General features: G+C 36.5%; 1 protein-coding gene across 4 annotated transcripts in view; it reads left to right on the forward strand.

The window, feature by feature from the left end:
• The window catches only part of COL12A1 (collagen type XII alpha 1 chain), a 116,569-nt gene that overhangs the window by 1,706 nt on the left and 100,960 nt on the right, over positions 1-13,903 (forward strand). For 2 of the 4 annotated variants that reach the window (XM_041762257.1, XM_041762277.1), the window contains exons 2-6: positions 1,548-1,655; positions 8,436-8,552; positions 10,394-10,537; positions 10,994-11,053; positions 13,502-13,765. In XM_041762257.1, coding sequence (XP_041618191.1) covers positions 1,583-1,655; positions 8,436-8,552; positions 10,394-10,537; positions 10,994-11,053; positions 13,502-13,765 — 658 coding nt within the window. In that variant the 5' untranslated portion in view covers positions 1,548-1,582. Of the gene's footprint in view, positions 1-1,547; positions 1,656-6,083; positions 6,525-8,435; positions 8,553-10,393; positions 10,538-10,993; positions 11,054-13,501; positions 13,766-13,903 lie in introns of those variants that run through there. The other 2 variants (XM_041762267.1, XM_041762286.1) reach the window with 2 other exon arrangements.

Raw genomic sequence — 13,903 nt, forward strand, 5'->3', positions numbered from 1 at the left:
AGTTTTACAAAAAAAAAAAAAAAAGTCTTCACGCAGCATTTTGATGGGTCGATTGTCAGCCTTTAACTTTTCGCGAGCACGACTGCCAACTGACTTGGAAATTATTGTAGCAAAGTTAAGGCCAGCTGATGGGAACAATGGGCCAGTCTCACCTCCTGCTTTTCACCGATGGTGGAAGAGGGTTAGAAATGTCAAACAGCTGTTAATTAGGAAGAAAGAAATCGCTGGAGCCCTTGAATCTTCAGAGCAGCGCCAACATTTTAATCTTGGCTTCATAAAAAGGAGCTCCGGGCAATTTGGCACGCCTGCTCATCAGACATTTAAAATGCAATTTACACTCAGGCCGAGGAAAGATGCCCTAATACATTGTGCCAATAATTTGGAAGGGCATGGTTGGAGCTCGTCAGTTTCTTTTCTCAAAGAGGGCTCGACCTTTGGCTCATTTTTGGATTCCCAAGCAGGACTTCGTTTTTCAAGCGGCCTCGTCTGTTGCCTTACAATAATTTATGTACTTCACAGTCAACTCTCTTTTTATGTTTTGCCTCTGGCAGCTTCCCAGTTCAGTTCATTGCTTTTGTCTCTGGATTGGACCTTAGAATGTTTTAGAAGATTCCCTTCTGCTAACATAGATTAAGCACCTACTGTGTGCTGGGAGTTGCAAAAGATGAATAAGACTCTTTGTCTATAGGGAATTAATAACCTAGTTACAGAATCAGGAAAAATCAGAACGGAACAATTCTCCTATGGAGCATATATACCTATAATCTTCTGGAATAAGTGAAGTGAAAATAAGTTAAATGAAAATATTAATTATTACCCAGAATTTTTATAAAAAATATCTTGGGAAAACAGACATGAGTGTCTTGTCTCTTCTATTGCTTGTCCTTTTTTTTTTTTTTTTGTTAGGTATTTTAGAGTTGTTTTCTCCTCATCTTGGATAAAGGATTTATCAGATGTGAGGAGAAAGCTGCTAGCAGTAGGATCAGGTTTCAGTTGGGCCTTACATATTTCTGTATAATCCATTTCAGACCTTAAAGAGCTGCATATTTGTAGGCAGAACAAAATGAAGAAAAAAAGAGAGTAAAAGAGGTTTATTATACTTTTCCAAATTACCCCGAGACCACTAAAGTACAGTTACCTAAAGAGTTCAGCAGCTAGGAAAAAGCTGCCGGCCAAAAAAAATCCCCAGCTGGAAGAGACATTTAGTTGAGTCAGGGATAAAATGACCTCTGAATTAGCCATCACCAAGGCAGGATGAAGTCATGTGGGGCCTAGTGAGGCCGTCACCCGGGGATGCTAAGCAGGACCAACCTCGGGGAAAACAGGACCCTCTTTAAACTTGAAATCCCTCTTAGTGCCATGATTGAACTGCAGTGGATGAACTTGACTTCCACAGCTCCACAATAGGCCCATTATATGCAAGGCCGGGCCCTGCGGTTATTAAGGCAGATCTGCTCGGGTCCTGGCCCGGGCCCAGGCTCCAGTCCTAACCTGGTCCCAGGCCTGCCCGGACCCGGTTCTGACACCGTCATCGCTTCCTCCCGCAGATCCCTTCATGCGGCTGTGAGCCGGGAGGCCGAGCATGCGGACCGGGCTTCCCCCAGCGCTTGCCGCCCTGGGCGCGGCCCTGCTCCTGTCTTCCATCGAGGCAGAAGGTAAAATGCTCCTCCTTCCCCCTCCCTCAGTGACAATGCAGCGTTCTAGAAAGGAAAAAAAAAAAAAAAAAAGATCTTGCCACTATTGCTTGCTCTGTTTTCCCTGTACTTCGTGTTTTCTCCGGATGTTTCTCTCCTCGACGAGAAACGCCCCCTTCTGAGGTCTGTCCGTGGTCCGGCTCTCAGGTCCAGCTCTTTCGTATTCTGCTTAATCCATCCCGTGCAGTGCTGTGTGGTCTCCTTGCGCTTGTCCCTGCGGTGTGCTGTCCACACTGCCACCTACCCTTCTGCCTTCCGAGAGGACCTGCCGTCCGGGAGGGGGCGACAGCTGCGCCCAGCTCTGCGCACGGGACTCCCGCCTCGTGGTGCTGCTACCCAGGAGCCCCGGAGCGCGGGCGCGCTCGCTCGCGTGGGTGTCCCCACCACCTGGCTCGGGGCTGCGACCTCGGTGACAGCATGAAATAAAGGACTCCCACAGTGCCGGCTCTGCGCCTCTGTGTGTTTTGTGGGGGAACTCAGTAGTCGAGGCGGACGGTGCAGGCAAATGAGGTGGCAGCCAGGCCGCCAAGGGGATGGGTGGCAGGCAGAGATCCGGACCCAGAACGTGTTCTCGTGGCCCAGGGTCACTGCTGCTGTCCCTGTTTGGTTTGCGGGGCTCAGAGGAAAGTGGCTCAGACCCAGCCCCGTGCAGACAGGTTGCGTCTGCGCCAAAGTTTCCAACCCAGGAAGCAAAGGGGGCGCCGGGCAAGCCAGGCTCTCCGGGCCTCCCCTCTTACCTCTTTGCATCGGACCCGAGTGGAGGCCTTCAGGGGCAGGGACATGGTGTTGTGGTCCCCAGGTCTGCAAAAACGACTCTGCCCTGGAGAAAATGAAGGATCTTTGCTAGATTTTCAACCTCACTTTATCCTTTTTGTTGTGTGCACTTGATGCCCTAATTCTTTAGTGTTTATTTAAAAAGTTTTTTCTGTGTAGTAACCTAGTGAGAGCTGCTGTGTGCCTTCCAGTATCATTAGAGACCTGACAAACTAGAATTATTGTTCTGCAAGGTAAATCAGGTAATACCATAACAGACATCTTAAAAAAAATTTTTTTTTCAACAAAGAAATGCTCCTGATGGAGTTAAGGGAGAAAAGAAAGGCATGGGGCAGCTGTGGGAGTTCCAGGGTGGGTCGCACTTTTTTAGAGGCTGTGGGAAAGTAGAGCTGTCTCATGACAACATTGAGATTTTTTAAGACTTTCTGTTGTGTTTGATTTTCCACTTCAGAACTGCAGGTACAAAAAAAAAAAAAAATTCAGATTAGGAGAAAACACAGAAGTTCCAAAATGTGTGGCCTGCTTAGAAAAGTGATAGAAATTTCCTGCTCTTCTTATCTGAGCAATACTGTGTGAATGTAGAGGCTTTTCAGAGTGGCCTCTGTGAAGTAATACTCAGATGAGGTTGCCTTTAATTCTATGTCGTTGGTAGGAAGGAATTTTATTTGAGGAACTTCTGGAAGCCCTACCAAAGATATTTTTAGATAATTCACTGAAGTGGCCCATTTATTGCTCATTAAGAAAATAGTTATTTGAAAATCAGAAAGATTTGAGAATTCTTAGGAAAAGAATTAGGTTGGAAATGATGTAAGTGGAAAAAATCAATTCTCAATTGGATAATGGGCTGGTTAGCAAAGTGCTCTTAAAAGAACATTTTAACATGGTGTGTCAACTATACAGAAATAATAAAAAAAGAGAACATTTTACTGTCTATATTATTGATTATTTCCCTATTTCTCACATTTTATCTTTTCAGTCTGGTATAGTTCTTATTCTGGCTTTCTTAAACTGTGACTTTCTTGTCTCCCACCTCCTTAGGTCAGCATTTAATAATTTTATTTTAATGGGATTCATTTTTGGGGGGGCTTAACTCTCTAGTTTGGTACTGTCGAGTAGAAATATATTATAAGCCACAAAAGCAAGCCACATGTGTAACTTAAAATTTTCTGGTTGCCACATTAAAAAAGGAAAAAGAAACAGGAGAAATTATTCTTTATAGTATATTTAACTTAGCCTACTATATCCACAGTATTATCACCTCAACATGTAATCAATATAAAATTTTTTAGTGAGCTATTTTACAATTCTGTACTAAGTCTTTGAAACTGGGTATGTATTTTCCACTTGCAGTGTATTTTGAACTGGCCCCATTTGAAGTGCTTGAGAGCCACCTGTGACTGGTGGCTCCTGTATTGGACGGCACAGCTTGGGTGTTAACTACCAACTAAGCGGTCCCAAGAACTTGTGAAGGGCTAACAAAATTTGTGGCCAAGACCTTCCTGGGGACAATGGCTAGAAAGAAATTTTCTTGGAAATTTTGGGGGGCATTTCAATCTTTCCACAGTGACCCTTGTTTCCTGCTATGTCATTTGGAACTTAGTTGTAAAATGGTAATAGTTACTTCTCTTTCCCTTTTACAACATCATGCTTGAACTCTTATATTTATACTGTTTTCCAACCAATTTCTATTTACTTAATTTTTATATGTTGAAAACAGTACCTTTTATGATACTAATTAAAAGGATTTGGCATACACTTTTTGCATCTTATTTTTTTTTTTTACAGTGGTACCACCCTCATCTTGTGATTTTCCTTTCCTGTGATTTTCCTTTTATCTGCTTAGACAAGGAACTTTATTTTTTATAATATAGTATTTTTGTCTTATGGAAATTAGGGTGAAATGATTTTTTTTTGCCTTCAGTATTTGTAATTTTTAGCCATAGCATAGAAATTCTAGAATTCAAGATGAACATGTCTTGTGAAAAACAGGGTTTTAATTTTAGTAAGTTTGACTTGTATTGATAATTTATGAGGGATAGCTGGATAATATCAATTGACCAGTGAGTTGAGGCCATTAAAGACACACTTTAATTGTCTTGTGTCTAAGCTAAGAGGCTAATTAATATATATTTCTATAATTCGGTGTCTATGTTTACCTGTTAATACTGTGTCATAATAGAAATTTTGGACTATAGGGAAACTTGTGGATCATCTATTCTGACTTTATCATTTCCAAATGGGAAAATGAGGAAGATAGCCTGAATAACTCAGTCAACTAATGTGATTACTTCAGAACAAGTTACAGATGAAACCCAGGTTTTCTTGTCCTGGTTTAGTGGTAATTTGCCTACACTGTGCTTCTTTCTTGCTTGAAAACTGGTCAACCATGAAAGAACACATTGATCCATTACTTGTTTCCACTATTTATTTTTGGTATCTTGCAAACATAAATGAAATGAATATGACATGGCAAAGATCATTCAACTTACACTAGCTTTGGATGTAAGATATAAATGAATACCAAATGCATAGAATAAAACCACTCTTTGCATACTTCTAAAAGTTTCTGATGTTAGAGTAGTATCCTTTTCGGTGTTGTTATCACAGAGATCAGACTAAAAGGTCTTACTAGTTCATCAAGATGGTATTTTGGTAGTATGTTTTGCTTTATCTTTAATATAGTTTATAAGTTACCAAAACTTATTAGACTATTCTCCCATATGTCCATCTTTTCATCCATCATCTCTGCACAGTTGGCAGACTTGCTTTTGGTTGCCATAATGAAAAACATTGTTTTGCAAAATATATACCAAGATAGATACTTTAGTTTTAAACAAAGCATGTAAAGTTAATTTGTTAAATTCTATCTGTATCTGAACTGGAAATATCTGAATACCACGTATTTATTATTTAACAGGCATCAAATAATGTTTTTTTATAGAGTAGAAAAATATATAGGTATATATTAATAGACACTTATGTACAAATATTGCTTTCTAAAGTTAGTCATTCACTCAGATGTTTCTTCTTTACATTGTATGCTCTGGAGTCTGACTATGGGATCAAAGTTTTGATGCTTATTTTCTGTGTTAACCACTCTGAATTTCATTGACTCATGTGTGGAACAGGGATAACAGGGTACATTATGCGGGATTGTTACAAGAAGGAAAAGAGATTATATAAAGTGACTCGTACTCTGCTTATTGTATAGTAGACACTCAGAAAATGCTAGCTGTAATTATCATTTCAGAAAGTCCTAGATCCTGCCAATTTATGTGACAAAAGTATCACCAGAATGCAGTTTTCATAGCATAGCTTATTGATAAGAAAAAACATTATTCCTAAGTGGGAAATTAAAACTACTAGAGTTATGAGTGCTTAAAATTTTAGTCGTTTCATTTTCAGTATTCAGGTTCAGGTTTTTTGAATATATATCTGATTGTTTTATTATTTCTTTATAATTTGAGTTCTACTTCTCTTGGTTCAGATTCTCATTCTATGCAACTATGGCTTTTTGCAATTATAATCCATTATAGATAGGTCATACTGAAATATTCTGGCATCTTAATTGTTTCAGGAAACATAGACACTGCTTGTGACAATGCAATGGCAGTTGTGGATGATTTTTATACAAAAGAAAAGATTTTCAAAATTAATGAGAATTACGTTTTGCATCGATTCAAGTTGACATGGGTCCATACTCACTCCTGCTTTGTTATCTTTTTCATGAAACAAACAAACAAACAAAAATGTATACATGGAGTGGCCAGCCTGAAAGATTTTACATGCGCTATAAGTGGCAGGAAGAAAAGTGGAGTGGGCTCTCTGTTGTACACATGCTAGTTGGCCATTCTTTCCTTCTTTTGATTCCCAAGTACCACATCTGAGTTTCTATGAAGACCTTAAAATCCTCTGAAATGTTAAAGACTTTTCCCAACAGTCAATTTTTCAGTTTTTCTGGAATCCTGGTCATTTGGAAACCAACAAGGTGGGCCGCTGCTGCCCTTCAGCAGTTTTAACCTAATGTCTGCTGCTTCAGGTCAATTTCCTTGCAAGGTTGGTGGTACTGTTTTTCCATGTACTGATTTTTTTTTTAAAAGCATGCTCAGGCCAGTTGCGTCTGCCTTTGCATTAAATTTGTCCTGAGCCATTGCTACTAGAACAATATTTTATAATGATATTCTTAATACCTCTTGTTCTATTAACATTTGTTGCATGCTTGTTATACTAAGTGATGACTACAGCTAAACATTGCGATATGATTACAGACAGCAGAATGTGGAATAATTAAGCTATGCATGTAGATTAATAGTCTAATCTCACTGCCTGTGTATGGATAGTAAGAAAATAACATTCATTCCTTTGCTAGTATATCCAATGAAAATAAAAAGCCATCTCCTATAGTTGGAAGCAGCAGTTCATCAAAGCAAATGTTTGCTTAATTTGTTTTATTTTCATTAAAATGTGCTGTTAATATTACATCAATCCCTAACCCCAGTTAAATTGTGTGACTCATGTTTCAAAGCTACTACTGTATTTCAATTGACCTCTGTGAAAACCTAAAAGAAGATTGTAATCCCTCAAAAGAGATGCAAAGAATCTGACTCACAAGGAATACTTTCAGACTTAAATACTCTATTAAGAGAGAGTATGGCTGAAAGTCATCTTGCTTTGTTGACCTACTTCAAGAGTAATGATTTATAATGCATTGACCATGCACTGACAGTGAGTCAGTACAATGCTGCATGATGAGGCATGAACATTGCAGAGAGAATATCATTATAAAATATTTCTGAAACGTCTTTGTGTAATGACTATTGTACATGGAGGCTTTCGTTCATTGTGGGAAACTAAAAACAAGTCAACATTTCATTGACACATGCATGAAGCTGTATAGTTTTGTATGTAAACTATTTCTTTCTGTACTTTTCAATTATTCCTGTCATTGACTTCTCCAAGTTTTTATGCACAGTCATGTCTTCAGATCGCTGATCCTTCTTTGCTGTTTTCTTTAAGTTCTGTAAATAAATGTCCATGAATATATGGTTTGATGTTGTCTTTTCATAATTAACCATTGTTTTGTAAAGGACCATACTGGCATTTTAGTTTAAAATGCCACTTCTAGTATGGAGTATACCTGCTGCAAAGGAGAAAATAATAGTGTTGGTTTACACCTTGCAAACATATAGCATATTGGTGTAAACAGGCGGAATAATAGTTTTCTAAACATCTGGGATATATTTTTTATATATTTATAAATTATTATAACATCCTTTATTACTATTTTTGAATATTGTCTATGTCAATGTGAATATACATTTAAATGTATATTTCCTTGTGCAACGTAACAGTGCTAAATTTCCCATGATTTCTCCCTTTCATTAACTTTCGTATTTCATCTCTGCACAGATTGAGATTTATCAAACAAAAATTAATAGCAAGACAATGATGCAGAGAATGAACCAAAAATATCATTGATACTTTTCTGCATGATGGGAAAAAAGTACTATGTCAGTGTTCTAAATTAACTTCTATGGTTATAAGCAGGTTGTGATTTGGCATGCTTATTCAAAATGCTCTCAGCATGTATTGCGATCCCTTTAATTGTTATGTGAATTGTTTGCATATGTGGTTATTATCTGTGATTTCATTGTATTTGTATGTATTTGTATCCAAATATGTTTCTATTATGCTTGATTTTGCTGGCCATTCTTGGATGACCTAGCAACTCAAGAATCAAAAGTGTTTTGTGCTGTCCTCTGTAATATGTATACTCTCTAATGTTTTGTCATATCTTGTCAGCTTTTAATTTTATTCTTATCCAACAAGATATCTTCTATATTTGTTGGAAACAAATTTATGCAAAGACAATTTTAGTAAGCTTTGCTCAACACAATTCTTTATTGATTAAATTGAACATTTTGTGACATCGGAAAATGTAATTGATATCAACTCTCTCTTTTGCAGTTGACCCACCTTCAGACTTGAATTTTAAAATAATAGATGAAAATACTGTTCATATGTCATGGGCAAGACCAGCTGATCCAATTGTGGGTTACAGAATAACAGTGGACCCTACAACAGGTAAGTTTTGAGATGTTGGGGTTTTAAAATGGAGACACCAAAGATGATAGAACCCAGTTTTCTCTCCTCCCATTTCATTATGAGAAAGCTGAAATTTAGAAAACCTTAGGGATTTAGACAATGTTGTCAGATATTTGGTGAACACAGGTCTCCAGATTTGCAGCCTAGTACTCACTATTTTTGTAATGTTGAACTTTATTAAAATGGTTTGCTGTGCTAAGCTGGTGCTATTAAAAGTGAACTTTTTTTTTTTTGTCTGATCAGAATATTGCTGGTAATCTTTGATTTTACAAGATAGAATTCTCGCTTCTTGATATTCTCGCTTCTTGATATTCTTGAATTAAAAAGAATTATAACCTTTTAAATATTTAAAGCGTCAGGTAACGAAGTGAGTTGTTATGCCTTACCCAATGTCCTACACATTTCAGTACTCAGGAAGCATTATTCTGGAATAATGGTGAGCTGCCATGGTGGAAGACAAGAATTTACTTTGGCTAGGTGATTCCACAGATCCTAGGCTAAGAATCTTTGAAACACAACACAAAACCCCATCTTGTTTTGGTTGTTCTCAGGAGTTATCTTTGGTGTTTATGAAGTTGCTCAAGTGTGGAGAACTAATCTCTGTTGATTAACTTTTAGTTTTAACATGGAATGGGAAAATTACCATTTCTACTAGCACTGGTCAGGTGGTAGGAAGATATCTCATCTGGCCGATAGTAGAGAAGGATGATGTCAATATAATTTTCCACTACAGCTCTGTTTAAATATTTATAGCCTCTAAAAATACTAATGATTTTAAATACTAATTTCTCAAGGAGTTGGGAAGAAATTTTTCAACATGATCTGGGACTTAGGGGGTCAAGAACTTACTTTTTCTTCTTTGAATCTTTTCTCCCCAAATGTACTTGCAGTTAACTAATTCATTCATCACAAAGCAAAGAAGCTGTTGGAAAATAGTTCTGTCAGTTTCCATATGTTGGAATTCCTGACTCCTGTACTCCCCAAACTGGTACCCAGTAGAGCCCTGGTGTCTTGTCCTGTGGGGGCCCTGGTTGGTTCTGCATGCTCCACACAAAAACTGGGAATGTTTCTCAGGATTCTATTATACTACCCGTTACCTTTCCTGATTATTTCTGTTTTGATGAAAATTTAGTATAATTAAAAATCCTAGCACTTACTCCCTAGGAACTATTGTTTCCTGATTGAATTAATGAACATAATCTAGAAGGGAGTACATAACTGTCAATATATAAGTATATACCCAGTACAGTGTGTTTTGAAATACTTGGTATCTAGTTAAGTCATGTCAGAGGACTATGATTACCCATTATTGTATGCAACCATTTGAGAATGGAAAATGCATTGCTTCCACACAGACCGCTTCCCACTATAGCTTAACTTTAACCTATGGTGTTTGTTCTTGAGTTGATTTTCATCCTCTCTTCCTTTCTTCGCTTTCCTCCAGCACATAATTTAAAGTTAAATTATTTTCTGTTTTATGTCTTATTTGTGAAATAATCTTGTTATCTACCATTCACCTTGAGAAACAATGGGAGATTTCGGCTTGATATTCTGGTGTATCTTTATTCCAGAAGAATCCTTGAGTCCTGGAACAAATATTGAATATGATTATCATAAGTAAAGGTTATGCCGGTCCACTTAAAGCATTTCAAAGTTTTGGTTTTAGAAGATAAAAGAAGATAATGTTTAGATGTTCTGTAGAAATGTATATATATTTAATTTTTTAGATTTTGAGTATATCTGGGAATTTCATTATAATGTGTTACATTATATGTGAAAGATATTTTATTGCATTCATATTTTCCTTTCTATATTTCCAGATGGGCCCACTAAAGAATTTACCCTTGCAGCTAGTACCACTGAAACTTTATTATCAGACCTTATACCTGAAATAGAGTACGTGGTGACAATCACTTCATATGATGAAGTAGAAGAGAGTGTTCCAGTTATAGGACAATTAACAAGTAAGCACACATATAAAGTACTTTTCTGCCTTTTATTTCGCAGAAGATTTCTCCAACTTTCAGATTTAATCTGTTATGCAGAGTTACTTTGTATCAGTATAAACTATTCTTCCTATGATCCTAGTCATTAGTGGATGTAGATTCATTCTTGATTTATAACCGTAGTCTCTGGAAGCAGCAGGAAAGTTATGAGTGAAAACTATCAAAAATATTAAACTTTGCTAAGCAACAATGTCAATGTCTTTTTGAAATATATCTAAAATATCATTAACAATAATTTATTTGCAAGGCATTGATCATTTGGAAGTATTCTCTGAGCAGCTGGGCATGGATCATACATTTGAAAGACAGTGGTGGAAAACTATATATATATATATATATATATATATATATATATATTTTAAGAAGTATTTGTATGAGTTCGTTTATTTTTGTAATAATAGGGTTTTGACTCAGTTCAAACAGGTGGTCCCACAAAGCCAGGGGAGAAGAAACCTGGAAAACCAGAGATACAAAGTAAGTATTTCTCTTAATATTTTTGCTTGGCTTTATAGAAGTCATAAATGTAATGTTCCAACTATACGCATACTTTGACCTTATTCCCTGTTAATTTCTATAGGTGTTGCCTAGAAGGAATATAGAAAAATAATGGTAATATATGACTAAACAGTTATACTACCTACATTCTGGGTTTCTAGTTAATTTTTCATTCTATTTACTAAATATTCATTTTACTGGGAGTAAACTGAATTGGTGTGTGTCCACTTTTTTTTTTTTTTTGCAAGATTTTGGGAGTAGGTGAAAAACAGCTCATCTCTAGACTTAACTCATTTCTCAAAGACAAACCAATAGAAATAGGAGTACATGAGGGATATAAAGCTGGAACACAAGAGAGATGCCCTCCTTGTGTTTGAAGAAACTCTTGCCATAAAAATCTATTCCTAAATCTATGGATATGTTAATTATGCCCATCTCTGGGTATTTACATACCTTTCATTGATGGCAGTGTCACCATTTTCAGTGTCTGTTTAAGACATCTCTGGTAATAAGTGGGTCTTAACACATCTAAAGAATAGTACACATTTTCCAAGGATGATGTTGGGGAGGTGGCAACTGTGAATCAGTGGGATGAGAGATGGGAGTGGAGTCTTATGCAGTTTGAAACCATGTCCCTGGTCATTCTGATACATTCTCGCACTACCTCTATTATTATTCCATCCCCACAGTCATAGAGGCAAATTAGAAAAGAAAAAAGGTATGAACAACACTGTTTACCAAGTTCTTTATAATATATAAGTAAGAACCCAACCCCAAACAAAATAAGTTACACAATGATCCTTGGTGCACTTGTAACCAAACAAAAGGAATTTTATTCAGACTAGGTTTTGTAATTTCTAGCCTCCTATGTCTTCTATTGCTTGGTCTGACTTATGGGGTGGACACTTACAGGGATTCTTGGATTTTAATTTGCCACCTTATAAAAGTTGGATTTGTGACCCAGGATGACAATAAAGGGATTTGAATACAAACTCTCTTTTATCAGGAGTTTTCCTCTATAAATGCCTGTTTATCATTCTTTCTGATGTCTAATAATCTGAAATGAACTTTGTAGTATGCAATTATAATGCTAATATTTTCCTTGAACCATCAATATTTATTCTAAGTCAAAGCATTATACCAAATATTGACTAGCCAATAGACTTAAATGGGCCCATTAAATGGTGTGCAAAAATTATTTAGACATGCAACTTATACTTAGCTTGCAAAATTTTCCAGGACCCTTTCTTTCTCTTCCTAGCCAAATACTTCTTTTATTATTCACCAACTGACTTATAAGGATAAAAACATCTTCAAAAAATTCACTTAGTGTTGTCTTTTGAATACATATTTTTGTGAAAATCAGCCTGTTTTCCTTCTGACTGCAGAGAAAAGGAAAGATATGATGTTCATTTATAAAAGCCAATCATTATATTTCAAAAATTTAAGGGTATATGTGCATGATTTACATTTGAATTGAAATGTCTTTCTACTCCTTGTTTTGTAAAAGTGGGTTTTAAATTATCAAATTTAAATACACTGATAATTAGGACAATAAAATATTTTGACTATCTTGCATCATATTTATGCTTCTTTTTTTAAAAAAAGATTTTATTTATTTATTTGAGAGAGAGAGAGAGCTCAGCAGGGGCGGGGGTGGATTTGGAGAGGGGCAGAGGGAGAAGGGGAAGCAGGCTCTGGCTGAGTAGGGAGCCCAATGCAGGGCTTGATCCTAGGAACCCCAAATCATGACCTGAGCCAAAGGCAGACACTTAACATTAACCGACTGAGCCACCCAGGTGCCCCTATATGTGTTAGACTCTATTAACACTCTAGACTAACCAACTGCAAACTTTAGACAATTACATTGTAAAATGCAGGAGAATTTTAATTTAAAAGATTTTCTCTTTTCTTCCACTTAATTACATCTGCTTGAATAGGACAGCAATTGTTTTGTATTTATTCCAAAATACCAAGTAATGAAGACACTGCTCACACTCATTTTGTGTTTCCCAGATGTTTTGTGTAATTTGTACTTGGAGAAAAGAGGAAGGATGTCGTTTATAAAAATAGGTTAATAGCATGAATATTTTGGTCATATGCTCTTGGAGAGTAGGCGATGTATCTATTTATCTCTCTTGCTCAATGTCTTATATAGTAATATAGAGCCATATAGTTCCATAAATGCATCTTAATAAAGTCACCGAAAATGCTTCTGTGTATATTAATAAAATGTTCTTTTGTGCATGTCAGTTGTAGGTGAAGAACAATGTGAATATATTCTGACCAACAAAATGACTTAAGTAGAGAACTTAATGTTGTTACAATGTTAATTTGTATTCTTTAAGTTTTGCAATGTTAATTTGTTCTTTAAGGATGGGTAGAGTTAAGAACACATCATTTAAAAATATATCAAATGTATTTCAGAATGCTCTGTCAGTGCCTGGACTGATCTAGTGTTTCTCGTGGATGGCTCATGGAGTGTGGGAAGAAATAATTTTAAGTATATTTTAGACTTTATTGGTGCTCTTGTGTCTGCTTTTGACATTGGAGAAGAAAAGACAAGGGTTGGAGTTGTTCAGTACAGCTCTGATACCAGGACCGAATTTAACTTAAATCAGTACTACCGAAGGGATGAGCTTCTTGCTGCAATTAAAAAAATTCCATACAAAGGTGGCAACACAATGACGGGTATGTTTAACAAGTTTTGTTCTTGTTGAAAATGAATGAAATACCTGTTTGCACAATTTTCTTATGTTAATTAATTTTGAAATTAATCAAAAAGTTTTTGATTTTGGCAAAGTTGTGGGGTAAGGAGTGAATGAACAT

Source organism: Vulpes lagopus, chromosome 1, assembly GCF_018345385.1.
Source record: "Vulpes lagopus strain Blue_001 chromosome 1, ASM1834538v1, whole genome shotgun sequence".
Classification (NCBI taxonomy): domain Eukaryota; kingdom Metazoa; phylum Chordata; class Mammalia; order Carnivora; family Canidae; genus Vulpes; species Vulpes lagopus.